Source organism: Phascolarctos cinereus, unplaced genomic scaffold (assembly GCF_003287225.1).
Source record: "Phascolarctos cinereus isolate Bilbo 61053 unplaced genomic scaffold, phaCin_HiC Scaffold_4;HRSCAF=312, whole genome shotgun sequence".
Classification (NCBI taxonomy): domain Eukaryota; kingdom Metazoa; phylum Chordata; class Mammalia; order Diprotodontia; family Phascolarctidae; genus Phascolarctos; species Phascolarctos cinereus.
In genome coordinates this window covers 511,712,513-511,734,998 of record NW_027555847.1, presented here as the reverse complement: position 1 = coordinate 511,734,998, position 22,486 = coordinate 511,712,513, and the positions used below count along the sequence as shown (strand labels likewise).

General features: G+C 37.4%; 1 protein-coding gene across 12 annotated transcripts in view; it reads left to right on the top strand.

The window, feature by feature from the left end:
• The window catches only part of L3MBTL4 (L3MBTL histone methyl-lysine binding protein 4), a 483,848-nt gene that overhangs the window by 305,856 nt on the left and 155,506 nt on the right, over positions 1-22,486 (top strand). For all 12 annotated transcript variants that reach the window (XM_078153507.1, XM_020974982.2, XM_078153506.1 and 9 more), the window contains one exon: positions 7,358-7,531. In XM_078153507.1, the coding sequence (XP_078009633.1) occupies positions 7,358-7,531 (174 nt within the window). The remainder of the gene's footprint in view (positions 1-7,357; positions 7,532-22,486) is intronic.

Genomic DNA, 22,486 nt, shown 5'->3' with positions numbered 1-22,486 from the left:
AATTACTCATGGGGTGCATTAGGCATTGGATAGAAATTATTTAAGGCTATTAGCATATTTATTGAGATGATGTACTTCTTTATTGTAGTTTACAAATTAGGAGGGTCTAGGGACTATTAATCAAAGTACTTTAGGAGAAAGAGACTGATCAACCAGTTGGCCCAGTGAAGAGAATGCTGCACATGGACTCAGGAAGATCTGTGTCAAATCCAGCCTCAGATACTTACTGTCTGTGTAACCCCAGGCGAGTCTCTTAACCTCTGACTGTCCCAGTTTCCTCAACTGTGAAGTGGAGGTCATAATAGCACCTGCCTCCCAAGGTTATTGTAAGAATCAAATGAGATAATATTTGTAAAGTGCTTAGCACGTAGTAGGTACATAATAAATGCTTTCTTACCTGTATGATTTTCCTTAATGATTTTTCCTTGTTCTGGCATCATTATTCAAAGTGTTACAATAGCAAAACAAGTCAAAACACATTTCTTTTACAGTCTTTAAAAGACCATTCCTAATGCATGCCCACTAAGTGTGACATTGTCCCTTTGGCTTTTATACTATTAGAATACTTGCATACTATTTGAAATGATTAAATGACAAAGAGTAGCTTTGTGAAGGAAAAATACAAGGATACAAATATCATTATATTTGGCCTTCTGTTCCCTGTGCAGTCCATCAGAATGAAAAGCTTTCAGGATTTCTTTTTTCATCTAATGCAGTAGAAAGAATACTTATTTTTTCTTCTGTATCTTCCTTTACTCTGAGGATAACTTTAATGGAATGAAGGAAGAAAGGAAAAACATGTATCATGAAATTACCATGACATAAAAAAATATCAGTTTTTTTTAAAGGAAGAGTCCATGATTAGAAAGTAGACAGACTTGGGCTCTAGGTCTTACATTCTACTCTAACTTTGTGATTTTAGAGAGGCTTACTTCTTCTGTATAAATGAAGGAATTGAACTACATCAGGGTTCAAGGATATCTGTGACCTTAAAAGCAAAAAAAAAATCCATTTTTATTTAACTGTAATTAGTTTCCTTCATTATCCTATATATTTTATTTTATCCTTTTAAAAACATTATTCAGAGAAATGGTCCAAAGGTATCACCCAGTTGCTCAGTGGGTCAGTGGCACAAAACATGTTTAGACACTTTGGTATCAGAGGGTTTCTAAGGTCCCTCCCAACTCTAACAGTCTGTCATTCCTTTCTAGTTCACATCTTGCATATCTGGAGATATATATGTCAAATCATTGAGAAAGAAATCCACATCGCCACCTTCCTGAATTGTAGATGACACTTGAAAAAGAGAATCCTTGTGGTCATAGCTACTAGAACCTCTTTGAGTGCCCACCCCACGTGGAGCATGCATTACATATGGTTAGAGAGTGAGGAGTATACGAGGTTTCATCTTTTTTAAAGCAAAAAGAAGAAACAGCTTCCTATAAACAGTCTTTGCACAGAGGTCATTGATCTTTAAAGGAACCATTGATCGTGACTGATGTTCCACAGAGAGGCCCGGTTCTTAAGAGTCACCCCAGTGTGTTTCAGTCTTCTAAGGAAATTTCACTCACAGAATTCCGGTAGGAGTTCTGACAGATGTCTTTCCAGAGTTGGTTCCATCCCATCCCATATAAGCAATCCTTTTTACGTAAAATAAGTTTTCATTTTCCTACTGTAGCTGTAGCGTTCCTTTCACACCACTTGAGAAAATGTTTTTAACTTTACTGTTTTTCTTGCTTTTAGGACCTTAATTTTTTTCATCATTGCACCGAAGAGTAAATGGAAGAGTTTCATTTTGTTATAAGCAAAATGGATTTAAAAGTTGAGAAAATGTAAGGCAGGAGAGTTTGAGTGAACCCCTTAATTTTTCTGAGGGTTCTGTGCTAATGGCTCAGATACAGAGTGACCCAGAGAAAGTCTCAGAGTTTCAGACATTCAAACCCAGGTCACTTTCCTCAGCGTTACACTGTCATTGTCTCTGATGGATTCATTATAATAAGGAGGAGAGAACATTGCCTTTGGAGTCAAAGGACCTGGGTTCCAATTTCACTTGTGATGCTACCAGTGTGAAAATGAGGGCCTTTAATAAGATGAAATGTGAAGTTCTAAGAGAAAATTTCATCGATTATCCTTAATAGATACTAAAGTTTAAATAGCTGGAAGGTTAGCCCTAACCACCACCGCCACCACACACACACGTACACACGCGCACACACACACACACACACACACACACACACACACACACGAGTATTTCTGTTTTAAAAGAGAACACTGAACGAAGTGTATCTCTAGTTTTTGATGTGTATAATTCTTATGGAGGGTGTACCAGTCTCCTCCACTTGTCCGCGTACTGTTTCTGAAATCATCAGCTCCTTGTGCTGTAGAGTTAAATCTGCAATTCAGTACTCAAAAGGCTGTTTGTTTCTTCTTTAACTACAGACCTGCTAAAATTTGAATAGTGTTATCTCTGTAGCATCTTCCTTGTCCGGTCAGTCAAAGGTGGAATTTTTTTCTTCGCTTTATAAATACTATCTCTTTATATTTTTAACATTCATTTTTATAAGATTTTTGAGTGCCAAACTTTTCTCCCTACCCTCCTCCCCATGACAGCAAGCAATCTGATGTGGATTATATGCATGTGCAGTCATGTAAAACATTTCCACATTATTCATGTTGTGAAAGAAGAAACAGAACAGAAGGAAAAAAATACACACTAAGAACAAAGAAAGTGAAAATAGTATTCTTCCATCTGCATTCAGAATCCATCATTTCTTTCTCTGGATGTGGACAGCATTTTCCATCGTAAGTCTTTTGGAATTGTCTTAGCTCATTATATTGCTGAGAAGAGCTAAGTCAGTCATAATTGATCATTGTACAATGTTGCAATTACTGTGTACAATGTCATCGGTAGAATATTTTGAAAGAGATTAGCAAACTTTTCTTTAAAACATAATCTGCAAGTGGTTTTAGAGACCATATAACCCAACCACTCCATTTTGCATCTGAAGAAATTGAGGCCCACTGCTGCTGAGTAACTTGCCCAGGGTGAGTTACTCATTAGCCTTTTCTTCCTTAAAAATGGAGAACTCTTTATCAAAGCAGGTAAGTATTAAATGACAGTTTTTCAAGAGATACACATATATGGCAAGACTCAGGGGTGGGGAATCTGCAGCTTCAAGGCGCAAGTGGCCCTCTAAGTCCCGAAGTGCAGCCTTTTGATTAAATCCAAACTTTATAGAACAAATCCCTTTAATGAAAAGATTTGTTCTGTGAAGCTTGGACTCAGTGAAAAGGCTGCACCCAAGGACCTAGAAGGCCGCAAGTTCCCCACCTCTGGGCAAGAGAGTAAAGAAAGGTTAAGGTGTACTTTGGTACCCCTGTCATCCATCTTTAATTCTTATTGCTTTTTAACATTACCCTGATTTTGTTCTCAGATTTGATGATGGTGCTTTTTACAGACCTACCGTAAGTCTTATTTTCTGTCCAAATCTCTTTGAAGATAGTCAGGCCATCTTGGCATCAGAAAGCCTTTCTAGCAGTTTGTTTCCATTTTTTAGGAGCCTTTCTTTCCTGACACACAAGCAGTCTAATTGCTGTGCATGTGCTTATAGACCTAATTCTTATTTATTCCTTTCTCTCCCTTGCTTCTTTCCCTGCAAACAGAAACAGCCAGATTCCAATTATGTAACACATGCCTCGGTCAGCAAATGGGAACCTTTCTCAGTCTGCAGGTGTTTTTCTAGGTACCTTGTTCTTCCTTTTTTTTTTTTAATTTTTGAAGACAATAATGAGATACCCCAAATCTTTTCAAAATGTTTTGTTGATATTTTATTTTTTTACATAATCAGTATTTCCCATCATCCCCTCTTCTCTGCAAGGGACCCTTTTTGTAATGCAAAAGTGTATTTAAACTTATGTTGATTTATACTTCATTCTGCAACTATTGTCCACCATCTTGTTTGCCAAGAGGAGGAAGATATGTTTCAATATATTTCCTCTGGAGATAAGATTGGTTATTATAATAATAAGAGTTCTATTGTCTTTCATGATTATTTTCCTTTGTGTTATTATTGTTGTATTTAATGTTCTTTTATTTTTGGTTAGTTTGTCCTGAATAGGGTTATTTAAATTTTCCCAAGGTTCCCTGAATTATTCTTCTCCATCGTTTCTTATGGCATAATAATTTTCCATTAATTCATATACTTAAATTTATTCAGCTATTCATCAGTGAATGATCATCTACCTTGTTTCTAGTTTTGTTTTGTTTTGGTTTTTTTGCTACCATAAAAGTACTGTTATAATTGTTTTTGCATATATGGAGCCTTTCCTTCTGTCTGACCTTGGCATGATGGTACCACTGATTCAAAGGATATATATGGTATCATGACTTTAATGTGCCTATCTTCTCATAGTTCCTCTACCATTTACCATTTTGGTTGTTTATTATCTTTGCCACTCTGATAGATGTGAAGTCAAACCTAATATTAATGATGTGGAGTATTCTGTTATATGGTTGGTTGTTCATAGTTAGCATTTCCTTTTTTGAGGACTGCTTATTGATTATCCTTTGACAACTTGTTTATTGAAGATTGGCCTCCATAATTTTTAACCTTCTTTAGCTGGGAGTTGGCATGTATGAAAATGTTATTGCATCAGCTAAAAATTGTTGTCAATCAGATTTATCAGTAAAATTAATTTTAATACAGATGAGTAGCATAAACATATAATAATTAATACTAGCTAATATTGCATAATACTTTTAAGTTTTGCAAAGTACTTTACATTTATATTTTCATTTTCAAAAAGCAAAACGACACAAAAATATTTGATAAAATGAGGGACTATAGATTTTTGTAATTTACCTTGGTAAAAGAATGTGTGCTTTAAAATGTTTACGATTTTATTTTCATCTTTAAATTTTTTATCACTACCTAGGTGGCATTTGGTGCAGGTAGGTTGTGCAGTGGGTAGAGTAATGGGCTTAGAATCAGGAAGACCTGAGTTCAGATGTGGTCTTAGATAACCTGCTAGTGTCTGGGCACTGGGCAAGTCGCTTAACCTTCTTTGCCTTTGTTTTCTCATTTGTAAAATGAGCTAGAGAAGGAAATGGCAAATAACTTCAGTATCTTTGCCAAGAAAACTCCAAACAAGGGTTGACAAAGTCAGACATGACTGAAAATGATTAAACAATAACAATATCAACAGAAGGTGGCAGTTGACAGAGTGCTTGGCTTGGAGTAAGGAATTCCCCTGGGTAAATCACTTAACTTCTCCGACTCAGTTTCTTCTTCTGTAAAATGAAACAAGTTGAATTTGATGACCTCTTAAGGTCCCTTTCAGTTCTAAATCAACAATCCTATGAATTTTTGTTTTTATGTTATGATTTCCTTAGGAAGTTTCCTTTCAAATATCTTCTCTTCATATGCAGTTTTTGCCTTTGTCTTTTAAAAATGTTAAATTGACCTCAAGTTTTACTGCCATCTTTGTGATTTGAGGATGTGTCCTCAGAATATTTGCCTCAGAGAATTCAGAGAATATTCTGCCCTAGTGAGGTGAATTGATGTTACATTGTGTATACCTCATTGCCAAGAGATAAAGTCTAGCTGGAGGGATTTTGGAAAAAATGAATGAGTACAATTAAATGACTGGAGGGATTGATATATAGTGTAGATTAAAGGAAATAAAATGTAATTCGAAGCAGCAGCAAGCAAGGGTATATAGTAAATGCAGGGGAATTAAAATTTCGGAGGAGAAAGCTTTAGTGTTACACAGAGTGATTCAAGTGGGAGTGACGCGATGAAATTAAGGGGAAAAAAAGAAAATTTGTAACAAATAGTGGTAATAAAAATCTTGTAACAGAAAGTTATGTTAGACTGTTAAGTACTTCCAACAAAAGTATTAAGTTTTATGCTTTTTGGGAACTCTCTACCAGAATAAAAATATTTTTAAAAATTCCACCCTTCCGCCGCGCTTGTGCCCTACGATACAGTTAGGAGGCATGGTGGATAGAACACTGGGCAGGTCAGGAGGACCTGAGTTCAAATTTGGCCTCGGCTGCTTACTAGCTATGTGACCCTCGGCATGTCCACTCCAGATGCTGCTTCAGTTTCTTCAACTGTAAAATGGCATTAATAGTAGCACTTATCTCCCATGGTTGATGTAAGGATATGAAATAATATTTGTAAAGTGATCAGCGCAGCGCCTGGAAATTAAATACTTATTTCCTTTCCCCATTTTCTGTTTCTTATCTAAAGCTCTTATTCAACAGTTAAACAGAGCCCTTCCTTTCTTGTGATTGACATAAAGGGAATGAGAGATGTTATCATTACCAGGAGGATATCTACCTCTGTGTTTGTTTTTCTATCTTCCTTCAACTTTTTCCTGTTGAGGAGAGATATAAACTATTATAACTGAACCATTAATAACTTCCAAAGGATGGCTTTTCTTTTGCTGATCTTTGATTCTGGGTCTTCTTCTCCTTGATGATACTGTCAAGCAGGCCTCAACTACTGAACTACTTGGGTCCACTGTCAATATTTCAGTGGTTGTATTTCAGTGAAGACAGGATGGCAGTGAGAATTGAGAGCTGGTCATTTGATCTTTACAACAGCCCTGTGAGGTGGGCACTTTTATCTCCATCTTATAAATGGATAAACTGAGCCAGGGAGGTTAAGCGATGTGCCCAGGGTCACACAGCTAGGAAATGTGTGATGTAGAATTTGAACGCAGACCTTCTGATCTTGAGATCCTCACTCTATCTACTGTACCTCTAGCTGCCTCTAGGCAGTGAATGCCTATACTGATGAAATCAATCAAGGTCGTTTAAACTAAACAGGCATTTCAGAAAACCAGACCTTTTCATCTATTTTTTTTAAAGCAAAATGGCATTCCCAGATTATTGGTATAAAAATAAATTATATTGTAAGGGTTTATATTGGTAAGATTGTCCAGTTGTCCATAGGCTTTATTTTATGACATATGTTTTACCTAATAAAATCTATCCAACTCATGGACTGACATCATCTGGGATATCAGCTTTTATGTTACAAATGCATTATATCACCATATGGAAAACATTTCCTTATGTTATAGTTATGAAAAGTTAAATATTTCAAAAAACTGTTTCAGTTGACCAATATCTATACATCTGGAATCTGATATTTTATCAAACAAAGGAGTTTCAGATAAGGAAAAACATATTCAGTGCATTTGGTGCAAGCAGGATGTATCTTCTCAATTTTTAAATGCTGCTCTAAATCTGTTCTGACCATAGTGGATTGCTGGTTTATCACTACATACTAACAATTGGGCCTTTTTTTTTCTTTTCCTTTTTTTTTTTTTAAATACAAAACAGTGCTTATGGCTGCCCATATTCAGACATAAACTTGAAAAAGGAGGCAGTGCTTCATCATTGTTTGGGAAGAGAAACACAGGCAAATTTCGTGGCCGACTCTTCACATTCAAAATTGAAAGGTCTTTGTAGTGTGAACTTCAATGGAAAACATGAAAAGTTCAACAGTAAACTCAGGTAAGAAGCTTTTTTTGTGAATACTACTTAGAATGTAAGAGCATGTAAAGTGATTTTTCATTTTCAGATCATTTGGGGTTGACAGTTCCTTACATACTTTTCACTTGATTTTTTTGCTCTAATCCTTCTTTCATAGCTCAAAAATTGTTACTTTCACTGGGGCATAATTCCCAACCAAGTCTTTTCTCCTTTGAAAACTTTTGGCTCTTACTTCATCTTCAAAAATTGTTCATATTTCTCTCGGTGTTGAGGGTCCAATTAAGCAAGGAGAAAGCATACTTTCTGGTATAAAACTAGGTCTTTTGGTTTCCTCATAACCTCTCTAACTCCCTCCCCAAGAACAGTTATTTTATATATTACTGTCATCAATCCTTTTCTCTTTTTTTTTTGCTCAGTTACAGTGTTTGTTTCTTTGATTAGTTTTGCCTAGATTTCTTTTTCCATTTACTAGACTTTGATTTTCTTTTTTTCTTCCTCCTAAACAGTGCAGACATCTACTTTACAAATATTTTAATAATGATTCTTACTGTCTTTCATTCTTGGAATTTTATTTTCTTGTTGCTTATTTTTCTGAGTGTAAACCTAGGATTCATCCAGAGAAGAGTCAGCTTTCAATTTATACTTATGTATAGTCACTCAGTAGAATGATGGAAACATACTTATAACTGTTCAGAACATTTCTTTATCTGTTCACTCAGAAGATTGCTATAGAATATTTTGTACACAGAGCTCTCAAGGTTCCATGCTGAGAATCATAAGTAAAAATCACATAATGTAACTGCAGAGATGCATTGTGATATAGCAGAAGGAATGTTGGGTTTGGACTCTAGAAATTTTCGTTCAGATCCCAGCTCTCATACTTATTAGCTGTGTGACCATGGCAAGTCACTAGTCTAAGCCTGTGTCCTTATCTGTAAAGTGGTTTAATGATGCTTGCCCTACCCATCTTACTGAGTTGTTGAGATGAAAGCAATTTTTCCACCTTAAAGTTCTATATAAATATGAATTAGTATAAGTAATAATTTCATATGTATGTTTAGACTTATGATTTACTTGGTGTAGAGAACAACCAGTGTAGAAACTTGATTCACCAATGTAGATTGATAACTCATCTGTGATTTACAGTCTGAGTCTCTTGGGGTCACTGACAGACTGTGACTTGTCCATTGCTAATATGTTTCCAGGGCAGGTTGTGAATACAGATCTTCCTGACCAGTCCCTCTGTTCAGTATATCATATTTTCTCTCACTTATTAGTGAATGATCAATAAATAACAAATAAATTGAAGGGTGCACTGACAGAACAGGCAAACAATAAAATAACCACTGGGCGTAGGTAAAACAAAAAGTTAGGGCACAATCAAATTCCAGGTGGAAGTTGATTGGTAGAAAGTAACTACAGGATCATTGATTTTAGAGCTAGAATGGACCTTGGAGGTCATCTAGACTAATATTCTCATTTCACAATGAGGAAACTCATTTGAGGCCCAGGAATTTAAGCAATTTGCTAAAGGTTATGTAGTTAGCACTGAAGTTATAGAACCCCATTTGAATGCAGGCTCCTAGCCCCTAAATCCAGCAATCTCATAATCATAGAGTAGTAGAATTTTAGAACTGAAAACAACCTTAAAGTGATTTCAACTAGGTCAACATTTCCAATTTATAGATGAGAAAACTGAGGGCCTAAAGATTAATTCATGAACTGGCTTGCTCAAGATTGTTAGGACTGGCAGTTAGGGCTCTAATCATCATCAGTGTGATCACCACGATCTTTTGGTTGAACTAGAACTTGGGCAACTTGACTTTCAGTCTAATACTCTTCCCCTTTGACTTATATCTCTAGTTCTCTCTAACAAAATAGAAACTCCTTGTTTAACCTAGAATCATAGGATCATCTGACGCTGGTGAGAGGGGTATTGCTCCAACCTAAACCCATGGTATTCTTGCATTACCACTAACGTGTATGTGTAGGAACTTGGAGGGTCCTTCCAGCTATACTTTACCCATCCACTCTGTGAACTTTGTAATCAAGAAAAGCCCTTTAACAAAGAAAAAGCACTTCAGCCAAACCAGCAAACACAGTGTTCATCTTTAACAGCTTATGCAACAGCATCCTTAGCTCCCCATCACACTAAGGAAGGGAGGGAGGTACATTTTTTCACCTCTTCTCAATGACCCGAGATAGGTCATTTTGATTACACTGCATTTGTTTTATGGTTAGTCTTCTTTTTGTTTGCATTCATTTTTTTCCTGTTTTTGCTCACTGTACTCTGCATCATTCATACAAAATATTCCTATTTTTCTCTGAAGTCCTCAGAAGTGTCACTTCGTACAGCATAATAATATTCCAATATGTTAATTATCCCGTTTTGTTCAGACATTTCCCCATCAATAGGTCCCCTGTTAATTTCCAGTTTTTAGTAACTACAGATCATCAACTCTTTCTTTCTACTGTATTGGGGAAGGGAATAACCATTTTTAAAATGGCTAATACGTTCCAGGCATTGCACCAAGCGCTTACAATTACCTGGGGAGGTAGGTACTATTATCATTCCCATTTATCATTGAGGAAACTGAGGCAGACAGGTTAAGTGACTTGCCCACAGCCATTCCTCAGAAGTATCTGAGGTTGGACTTCAACTCATGTCTTCCTGACTCAAGGCCTGGAGCACCAGCGGCTGCCTGTTGCAACTTTCCACTTCAGCACCAGGAGATGTATTTCATGTAGCTTTTCCAAATACCTAGCTTACCCCTGAGGAGCAGCTTATATGTTGTGGGAGAAGTTGAATTGAGCAGTGAATGGATGCTTAGATAGATTTTTACACCCAAAGTTTCTTTAAAATGTTTGTTCATTCTTTATACTGAGGTTATTTAGCATTGATGTCACGTCTCATAATTGTAGAGTGGCTTATGTTTACTTGGATGGTCCTGAGGCCTGGCTTTTCTCCTTTTTTTGTATTACGTGGTCTTCTTCTTGTGTGTGCACATGTTTCTCTATTTTTATAAACTTCTCTTGGATTTTGTTTGTTCTACACCCACTTCTCTTGTTGAAACTTCACAGGGTCTAGTTGTTCTCTAGTGATTTTTTCACACCCACATTATTTACAACTTGAAGTCATTGAAAGCACACTTGTCTCTAGCATCGTCTTTATTTCCTAATGCGGGCAGGTCCTTTTTTCTCATTTTCTGATGAACATTCCATTCCTGATTTCCTGTTTCTAGAGTCATGAAGACCATTGCTTCCATTTGCTCTTTTTACTGTATTAGGCTACATATTCTTTCAGAATAAAATTCCAGGGAATGTCTCTTTTCCTTCCAGGTATTCTAGATATTCATTCTCAGAGCCCCCAGTCTCATTTGACTTAACAGATCGAGATCTTGGACTTTATTAGAGGAAAAAAAGAAGAAAGAAAATGCTTTGGATACCTCTGTCATGTTCTGTCCTCAAAATATATTTTTCTTCATGAAGTGCAGTTGTTCTCTTTCCCCTTTTGAGCTTCTTGTATTGTATTGTTTTAATATATTCTTATTTATTTCTGTCACAAGTTTCTTTCCTGTGTTTATAAATTCAGAAATCTTCTGCACCAAAACATTTTTGAATAAACAAAATGTCTTAGATAGACTAGTGAAAATAGCACATTTTTTAAATTAGTAGTTGAACGTAAAATCAAGCACCATCTTCTTCTATTAATATCGATTCCTTACATTTCCTAAACGCTATATGCAACCCTCCTGAAAAGTTTTCCATGCATCCTTGCAGCCTTTCTGTCTGCCTTTCTTTCAGATTTCAGGGCCAAAGCTGTTGCAGGTTGAGTGTTTCCTCCCACCTTGCTTCCTCTTCCTCTTTTCTCATATATTTGTACGTCACTGAATAGAGATAACAGTAGCAGACCTGACTTCTGCTCACACCTAGTTTTTTACACCTCCTCTCTAGTTTGAAGAAAGAAAGAAACAAAAGTAGGAGAAAGGAAACTGAAAGAAGAACATTAGATAAGGAGAATATGAAAGGTGAAAAGAACATGACTTTCCTCTCATCTCCCATAATTATTCATATCTCTGGCAAATAAGAGTTGTCCAATGGCTTATCTTTGCCCAAAGCCAAAAATCTTCCTGCTTGAAATGGAAGGAGAGCAGGTATTTGTAACTTCTAAAAATGTATAATGATTGTTAGAATATCATGTGTTCTCTTCTAAAAGTCAACAAGATAACATTCTTTGATTCATTATCACCAGTGTTCAGCACAGTGCCTGGAACAAATGCTTCTTGACAACTTTTTAAATGCTTTTTTGTAGCATTGAACTCATGAAAATTATAACTGAGACAGCTGTCTGACCAAATACACCAGATAGGCCTTTTATAATTTCTTAATCAAACACGAATTAATCTAATTTAAATAATCAGATCTTATTATTACTGAAATCAAAAATGCAAAATTTACTTTTCATTTATTTTTTTTCCCCCAAGGAGTATCTCAGAACATTCAGTGAGTTACTCTAAGCTTCTACTAAATACCAGACACTGTGCTAAATGCTGGTGATACAAATATAAGGAAGGGAGGAGAGGAAAAAGAAGAGGAGAAGGAGAAGGAGAGAGGAAGGAAGAAAGTCCATGCCCTCTAAGAGCCTACAAAATAGGGGGAGAAGACAGCTCAAAAGGAAACTGAAAAGTGATGAGTGAAGGAAGAGGGTGCGTGATACTAATTTTTCATTTCCTTTCACATTCACAAATGCATGGCATTTCGTTGATATTCAGTACCTTTGCTCTTATAAATACTTGTTGAATTATACCCTATCCTTTGTGGAGAAGCTCTCTAATATTAAATATTAACTAGCCTTTATATCTAGGGACCTTATTATAAAAGGCTTAAGGTTAGTCACTAATGTAATATTTGATTCCCCAAATAGTGAGTTTTCTAATTTTCTTTAGGTAGGGTGACATTTCAAGTAATATTAAAATGTGCTACACCAAAGACATTTAGAAGTCGTTACCATAAAAGTGATTAGCTGTACACCTTCTATACCTGTTCCTAATGGAGCTGATACAATTACAGTGACAGTCTGTTGCTGTGTTTCTAATGTTTCTGTGTTTCCCATGTTAAGATGGTTTGCAGTTTTATGATTTTATGACTTTTAGGAGGGAGAGCAATTAATAGATTAATTTTATTAAGAACCGTTAATTTGGGGGCAGCTAGGTGGCGCAGTGGATAGAGCCCCAGCCCTGGATTCAGGAGGACCTGAGTTCAACTCCAGCTCAGACACATAATACTTACTAGCTGTGTGACCCTGGGCAAGTCACTTAACTCCATTGCCTAGTACACCCCCCCAAAAAAAAACCACATTAATTTTATAGATCCATTTTGCAGATGAGAAAACTGACATCCACAGAATGTAGATGACTTTTTTTTTAAAAGTCTTTTAGCTAGTTATTGCTAAGAAAGGACTGCTTTCCTTTCTCATTATTGTTACCCTTTTTGGGGAGGGCAGGGTGGAAGGGTAGACAGCCTGTAAATCATCATCTGTTCTTGGGTAATCTCTTCAGGATTTTGTGATACTGTTCTTCCCTGGTTCTTCTCTTACCTTGCCAAGGGTCATATAAGTAGTAAGTGTCAGAGGCTGGAATTGAACTCAGGTCCTCCTGTCTCTGGGACCAGTGTTCTTTCCATTGTGCCATCTAGTGCCCCTCCCTCCTTTTTGTGAGGCCACTGACTCATCCGTAGTTATCATCTCTCAAGGCTGTCTCCTGGGCCTTCTTCTCTTCTCTCTCTCTATGCTCTTTGCCTTGCTGATCCCATCAGTTCCCATGGATTCAATGATCATTTCTATACAGATGATTCCTATACGTATATATATCTATATATATCTATATATATATATAGATATATATAGATATATAGATATATAGATATATAGATATATATATATCTATAGATATACATATATCTATAGATATAGAGATATATATATCTGTATCTATCTATATATCTGTATCTATCTATCTATATCTATCTATCTATATCTATACTATATCTATCTATCTATCTATATCTATATCTATCTATCTATCTATCTATCTATCCATCTATCTATCTATCTATATATCAATCAGTCAGCTTCAGTCAATCCCCTTAGCTCTAGGACTACATCACTGTCTGGGGCATCTTGAATGGAATGTCTCACAGGCACTTCAGACTCCCCATGTCTAACACAGAACTCCTTGTCTTTCTGCTCCAAACCCTCCCCTCTTCCCAAAGGTCCTCTTTCTCTGACTGGGGTGCTATCATCTTCCAGCTTATCTAGGTAAGGTGTCATCTTCAACTGCTTACTCACACTCACCCTACATATCCAGTTTATTCTCAGTTCTTATCATTGCTACTTTTATAACATGTTTTTTGTACATCCTTCTCTCCACTCACACATTTGCAGGCCCTCTTACTGATGCTTGGCAGAGCTACTGGAGTGCTTTGCCATTTCCTTCTCCAACTCATTTTATAGATGAGGACGCTGAGGTAAACAGGGTTAAGTGGCTTGCCCAGAGTCACACAGCTAATTAGTTTCTGGGGCCAGATTTGAACTTAGGAAGGTGAGTCTTCCTGACTTAAGGCCCAGCACTCTACACTGTGCCACCTAGCTGCCCTGTCTGGACTACTAGAAAAGAATAATTAAGAAGTAAGTTCCAGTTAAGTATCACTTTTTGTCACAGAAAAACATACTTTTCTTTTTTCCCTTATTAGATTTGTCACTTAATTTTTAATTTTTTTTTTTTGGCAGTTGGGGTTAAGTGACTTCCCCAGGGTCACACAGCTAGTAAGTGTCAAGTGTTTGGTCTGAGGCTGCATTTGAACTCAGGTCCTCCCGACTTCAGGGCCAGTGCTCTATCCACTGTACCACCTAGCTGCCCCAATTTTTAATTTCTTAGGCCTTGATTTGAATACATTGCCTTCTAGTTGTTGTCCCTGCCTCAAGTCTCTCCCCACTCCTACCCACGCTCCATCCACTTTGCCAGTGATTTTTCCCAAAACAGTGGTCTGACCGTGTTACCTCTCTACTCAGTAAACTCCAGTGGCTCTGTGTTACCTCCAAATATAAACTCTTCTCTTTGACATTTAAAGTCATTCACAGCCAGACCTTCCCTACCTTTCTATAGTCTTCGTATATTTTACTCACTTCCGTACACACTATGGTCCCACTGAGCAGGCCTTCCTACTGATGCTTACACGTGACACTGTGGACTTCAGAGATGGAATGTCGTGTGTGAGGACCAGTAGGAAGGCCTGGTAGGAAAAGATTAATTAACTCTTATCCACAGTCCGTTCAGTTGCCAGTGTTTTTCCCCAATCATAAATCTCACCATGTCAGCTCTCTACATGCCCTACTAAGAGTCCACCAGGTTTTTGCACTGGCTGTCCCCCATGCCTAATGCTTTACTACCTTATCTCTGCCTCCTGGCTTCTCACCTTCTGCAGGAGTCTTTTCTTCTGCTTTCCATCCTCACTTACCCCAAGAGTAATGCCTTCCCTCTGAGACTGCCTTCAGTTTACACTGTATATAGCTTATATGTGCATAATTATTTACATGTTGTATCCTCCATTAAACTGAGCTCCTTGAAGGTAGGAAGGATGTTTGTGCCTTTCTTTGTAACCCCAAAACTTAACACAGTGTCTGGCACGCGATAAGTAGTTAACAAATGTTTGCTGACTGACTGTTGATGAGAACAGTGGGAAAGGGGAAGGAAATGAGCGTTTATATAACATCTGCTATGTACCAGGTGTTGTGCTAAGCATTTCACAGATATCTCACGTGATCTTCAAAACAACCCTGCTGAGTAGGTGCTATTATTATCCCCATTTTACTGTTGAGCAAACAGGTTAAGTGACTTGCCCAGGGTCACACAGTGAAGTAAGTGTCTGAGGCCATATTTGAACTCAGGTCTTCCTGACTCCTGGCTCAACATTCTATATACTTCACCTCCTAAATCAAGATAGAAATATTGGCAAATAACCAGTAATCCATCGATTTGTTATCCTTTTTCCAATTTCATCTATAAATGTCCTGATTTAATCGAGTTTCATGACAGTCATTTTGTAACTCATGTTCCTTTCTGCTTTTCATAATTTTCTGAGGCAGTCCCACCCAGTAGCATGGTGCCTTATAAATAATTTGGATTTAGTCAGGGGACCTAGGTTTGAATCCTAACTAATTTACTCCCTGTGGGCTTTGGGCAAGTCACTTAACAACTTTCCAAAAAAGTCCTAGCATTTTGTGTAATCGTACTTCCTTATGGAATTATTCCTTGAGGAATCGTGATTCCTTATAGAAAAGAGCAAACCTCAGTTCCTTATCTGAATATGAGAAGAGTTGCACCAGATGACCCCTGAAGTCATTTCTAACTTCAAAGTCACGGTCTTATCATCCACTGCTTCAAAGTCAGCATCTTTAAAATGAGCATGTCCTCATTTCTGTGTCAGAAACCAAGAAGTCTCTCCAATTCGCTCAGTGCTAATAAATGACTGAAGGTCACTGTGTTCGCACGTAACATACTCTTTTGTAAATCTTATGTACTTCTCTAGGCGTACACTGGTAATAAAAATGGCTAGAACAGAACTGTGGTAATTAGAGATAATGGTGTAGTGGAAAAGTTCCTTAACAATCTTGGTAATAAATTGCACTGCCATAGGCCAACCCAGCTTGTTTCCATTTCCCAAATTAGCGACAATAAGATTGATTTTCAGAATTCTAAGGACATAAGTTTGTCGTTCCACACACCAGACTATGTCTGTGTGTATCTGGTTCATTAGTTAATCAACTTTATTTCCCCGTCTTTCTAGCTCTTTTCAGGCCAGTCACCTCACTGTCTATACTCCAGCCCCTACCTCCCAAACCAGGCTCATTTCTATACTTTTCCTGAGGCTTTTCTCCCCAACTTTCTTTTCATCTCCTCTCATCTATATCTTATGGAGCCTTTATGTCTTGTGCCTTTTAATTCTTCCTGGATAAACAGCTCATGCCATTCTGTCTTTTTCTGATTCCTTTTAAGCTCTTTGTGTGCCCCATAACCTTATTTTTTCCTGTCTTTTTACTCATTATTTTTTACTTGTATCTCTTGTTTACAAAACCAATCTTTGAGCTCTTGGGGGAAAGCTCCGTGCCTTGTAGTATTTTGTACGCTCACATTTCTGAACACATAGTAGGCACTCAGTCAACACTGTTAATTAATTAATAGCACACTAATAATTGATATTTACATAGCTCTTTCAGGTTTACCAAGTGTTTTTCAGGCATTCATCTCGCTTGAGCCCCACAATGACCTTTTAGGAGATAAAACTTACAAATATTATTTTCCTCATTTTAACAATGAAGAAACTTAGGATGAGTAACTTGCTCTTTGCCTGACTAGCAGGTTTCAGAGGTGGAATTTGAATTCTGGAGTTTCTTATTCCGTATCCAACAGCCCGTTTGCTGTTGTGCCACATCTGTTGGCCTTGAAGTAGAGAGTGTATGTTCTCATAAGATCCCAGCAGGACAAATGTAGTGAAAATGGGCATTCAGCTCACTGTGTTCCTGAGCATGAAGCCCATTGGTCCTACAATGAAAGCAGCTATTGTTACTATTGAAAGTAAAATTGGGTAATTAGAAAGCCCCCATAAAAATCTTGACTTGAAGAAACTAGGAAATTATATCAAGCCTGTCTGTGTTCATCCTGTGCCATGTGCACGTACAAACCTCAGGAATTTAGTACTTGTTTATTGGATTTGGATGACTTGGAGGTTGCTGAACTAACTGAATCCCATGATGACTGAATTGAATTCCCTGTTAACTGAAGACTAATTCAGATGCCTACAGAAACCCTGAAGCAATTAGGGACTAGTATTATATTGGCTTAGGGACAGCTAGGTGGCACAGTGGATAGAGTGCTGGGCATGGAGTCAGGAAGACTCATCTTCCTGAGTTCAAATCTGGCCTCAGACACTTACTAGCTATGTGACCCTGGACAAGTCACTTAACCCTGTTTGCATCGGTTTCCTCTTCCATAAAATGAGCTAGAGAAGGGAATGCCAAACTACCCTAGTATCTTTGCCAGAAAAACAAAACAAACAGGGTCACAAAGAGTTGGACAGAACTGAAAAAAGACTTAACAACAATAAGTATATTGGCTCTTGGTCGGAGACTGAAAAAGGCCTTCTCACTCCAGAATATCTCTGCCCTGAGCTGAAGAAAGTGTTTGTCCACCATGGTGCTCATAAATCATAAAACCTAAGAGATGAAAATGGGTTTTCTACTGGTTATCTGGTTCAGCCACTTCCTTTATGGATGAGAAAATAGAGGTCCAGAATTCTTAAGTGATCTGCACATGGTCACACCTACCAGTTAATGGTAGGGCCAACATTATGGTAGAACCCAAGTGTCCTAATTCTCAGTACATAGAGTTAGTATAGAGGAGCTAAACACCCTGTGGTTGGCTGGGTTAAGTTCCATTTTAGTTCTCCTGTCCATTCTGGTTTTGCCTTTGAAGTTAGATAGAGGGTATTTTTGTAAGGCAATTGGGATTAAGTGACTTGCCCAGGATCATGCAGGTAGTAAGTGTCTGAAGCCATATTGTTAACTCAGGTCTTCCTGACTCCAGGATCAGTGCTGTATGTACTACATCACCTAACTGTCCCAGATAGAGGGTATTCTTGATTAAGTTAAAGGTTAAGGTTGAACTTAAACTATGATAAATAAACCCCAAGACGTTCCGTGGATCAATTTCAAGGGTTCTGTGAACTTGAATGAGGAAAAAAAAATAGATGTTTTTACTAACCTCTAAGTGAAATCTAGCTTTTCCTTCAGTTATTTAAAAACATCATCCTGAGAAAGGGGTCCATAGGCTTAAACAGACGGCCCAGGAGATCCATGATGCAACAAAGGTTTAGCATCCCTGCCCTTGATGATCATGGAAGTTCCTTTTAATAATGAGATTCTATGATTCTATACCACTAAAAAAGACATAGCATCCTCAACTATTATTCAGCCATACCTGACCTAAAGTTCTAAATATAATGCCATGTTAGAATACTGGTAGTACAATCCTGACAGCTTTCCCTTACCATTTTGTGGTTTATCCAGGAAAAAGTTCCAGCCCTAGATTGACTCCCCCACTGCCCTGGGGCATGCTTCTGGGCTGTCTCCCTTATAGCCAGATAGCAAGTATTGGATAATATAAATATATTTTTAACAACCTGAACCTTACATAAATAGACAGGCAAAGCTGCCAGAGGTGATATTGTGCACGCTCAAAACAGATTTCAGTAGTTCTTTTTTTCATTGTTCTTTGGCTTTGGGTTATCTTGCTTACTGTTCGTCTTTGTCACTATAACCTAAGGTTAACTACTTCACAACACTTAGGAAACATTTTTAAACTGAGATAAAGTGTACATATGGTTTAAATCAGGTCTGATACAGTTTTTTTTTGGGTAAAATCTTGTAATCCATCCAGAATAAGCATTGGTAGGCAAATATTATTGAGCAAAAACAAAACAAAATGAAACAAACCCAAATCCTTCTGTTTTCTGTCTTCATTCTTCACAAGTCAGAAAATGTCATGGTTCTGGACATTGTATCTCCTTTTCTAAAGGGGAGTTGATATCTTCATTCATTGAAGTCTTATCATAGGAACTATTTTTTCAGTACCATGATATATACTCATGACTAATACTGATCTCACTCATTACACCAAGGGAAACAGAATAGCTTCATTAAGGGGGGCAGAACTTCCAGGAATAGTTATATGGAAGTCTCAATGTTCTCTGTTTTCACAAGACCTCCTGTAGAATGTTGTGTTTGGCTGTGGGCACCATGCCTTAAGAAGTACATTGATAATCTATAGAATATCCAGAACAGGGCAACCAGGGTAATGAAGGACCTTGAGTCCATGGCATATGGAGATTGGTTGAAAAAACTGTTGGAGACAAGAATCAGGAAAAAATTATTATATGGTTGTTGTTGTTGTTATGAGCATCTAGATAGCATTTTTAAGGTTTGCAAAGAACTTTATACGTATTATCTCATTTGATCCTACCATGCGGAGAAGGGATTAGGTGTATTGTTTAGCCTCAGAGGGGTAAACGAGGAAGAATGAGTTGAAGGTTCATGGAGTTAGTCTAGAAGACACAAAACACTTCCCCGTGATTAGCACTGTCCATGAGTGGGATGGGCCACCTTGAGAGATGATAAGTTCTCCCTCATGGAAGCCCTAGAAATACAAAGATACGGCTTAGATTTTGCTCTCTAACAATTGTATTTGTCAGGTATGTTTTCTTGAAGATTGCTTTTGTGTATAGACTAGGATGACAAGTGAGGTCCCTTCTGTGAATGACCCATTGACTTATTTGAAATATCACTTGTTAATATTATCACTTATTTATGTTACTATAAAATTTACTTATTTTAAATATCACTCCAAATAACAACTTTCTTCTCCCCCAAAATATTTTCTGCATTGACCTGTCCCCAAATCTTTGTCCTTTCCCCGGAGTTCTGTTCCTACATTTCCCACTGTCTGCTGAATGCCCTCCTGCTACTTTAAATTCATTGTGTCCAAAGGTGAATTCCTTATCCCTTAATCCCGCCCCTCCTTTCAGTTGTGCTGTTCCTGCTGATGGTACTGCCATCCTTCACTCACTCAGTTAAAGCTTCGAAGTCATCTGTGACTTTTCACTCTCCCTGGCCCCATTCATCCACTCCATTTACGAAGCCCTTTGATTTCTATCTCTTCCCTCTCTTATCTGCTTTCTACTTGTACTGTAATCCATAATTCAGGATCCTTTCTCCCTTTCCCTAGACTACCCTCCTAATGAGTTTTCTTGCTTCCAGCCTCTTCCCTCTCCAATCAGTTTTTCACCTCTCTACTTGAGTAGTCCTCCTAACTGATTATACCACTGTTCTGACTAAAAACCTCCAACTGCTCTTCCTTGCCTACTGAATAAAAGTATTACCTCCCAGTTCTAGCATTCAAGTAGACTGCCATGTGACTGCAGCTTACTTGTCTGACCTTATCTCTTACTGACTCTTTATTCCAGCCAAACTTCATTCTAATCTCTCTTCTTCTCCTCTCCATTCTCAGTATATTTTCTCCTTATCTGCATCCTTTAAAATCCCTTACTTCTTTCAAGCCCCACCTCAGATGCAACCACCTTGATAAAGCTGTTCCCTGAAATTGTCTACTCTTCTCTCAGTAAAAATGATCTCTCTTTTCTCAGATTTCTCACAAGGCTTTACCTGGGCCTCTATTTGTTATGCTTTCCCACATGTCATGTTTGTGTGTGTGGAGGAGGGGTGGAGGTCCTTCTCCCACTTGCCCCATTACATTGCAGGTTCCTTGGGAGCAATGTCATTGATCACCAGGCACAGCTAGGTGTCACAGTGGATAGAGCACCAGCCCTGGAGTCAGGAGGACCTAAGTTCAAATGTGGCCTCAAACACTTACTAGCTGTGTGATCCTGGGCAAGTCACTTAACCCCAATTTCCTCACCATAAAGCAAAAAAAAAAAAAGCATATGTCATTGATCTTTGTGAATCTGCAGCTACACAGAAAGTCAATGATTAATAAATGTTGCTTCAATTTAATTTTTAGAATTGGTGTCATAGAGCCATGAATTCTAAAAGAGCCTTTAATTTAGTGTTTTCATACTCTTAATAGGGAATGTTTTTTAGTCATAGAAAATTATATTTTAAAAAAAAAGCTCTGATCACCTATCAAAGACCCAGAATCTGGCTGTATGACCCTGAGCAAATGATTTACCTTCTGTTTAATTTCAGTTTCCTCATCTGTAAAGTGGAGATAATAATAGCATCTATTATCTAATCTATGTCTCAGGCTTGTTATGAGAATAAAATGAAATAATATTTGTAAAGGATTTAGTACAGTGCTTAGCACATAGCAGGTACTATATAAATGTTAGGTATTATTATTATTATCTATTCCCCTCTCCATCTATCTGTCCTCTTTTTGTCTTTACCTACCTATTTATGATGTACTTATCCCCAACATGGAGGGTAAATAAATTATGAACTATTTGAAGTAATTAAATTAATGGGGGGACAAGGTGTGTGGATTCAATTGGATGTTGAACTTGGTTATCAAAAGCTATGGTAGGTAAAAGAGCACAAGTTCTGGAACGTTCTGTGGAACAGGACGAGATTCAAGCTCAAGCCTGGTGACTAACTATATGTTAGGAAACTCTTGAATAGTGTCTGTTAGGTTATATGGGGTTGTAGTGTCTACTTAAAGAGAGAATGCCCACACCGTCAAAATTACAGAACCAATATTGAAGCATATATAAATACAGACATAGATACAACTTTATAATCATGGAAACAAAATTGGTAACTTAGAATGAGTTACTGATTTGTTATCTGTATTCTTAAGGATACTTTATATTATGAAGACAAAAGAAAAAAAAGCCATGGATGCTGTTATCTGGTATTGTAATACATATCAGATATATCTGATAATATTTTTTGTAAGTTTTAAGCAGTGTTTTTTCTTGCTCTGATTTTAAAATTCTTTTGAAAGTATATAAGTCTGTAAATTTCTAAGTAACTTCCTTGGTTCCAGGCTCTAGCCAGTAAAGGGCATATATACACACACACACGCACACACACATATGTATTATGTATGTGTGTGTTTTAAATAGCAAAAATCTATTTTCTCTTCCTCCCCTCCCCCACTGTGAAAAAAAAGGCAAACAAAATCCTTATAATAAATATGCGCAATCAGGCAAAACAAATCCCCACATTGGCCATGTCCAAAAAAAGTCTCATTCTCTACCTTGAGTTCATCCATATTGTAAAAAACAAGTAACTTTGAAAGATACAAGAAGCTGGATCAACTCAATGACCAGCCAACCACTTGTATTAAAACTGTTCAAGGTTCCCTATGTAGAGGAGGCATTGGTATCCATATGTACATACATAAACAC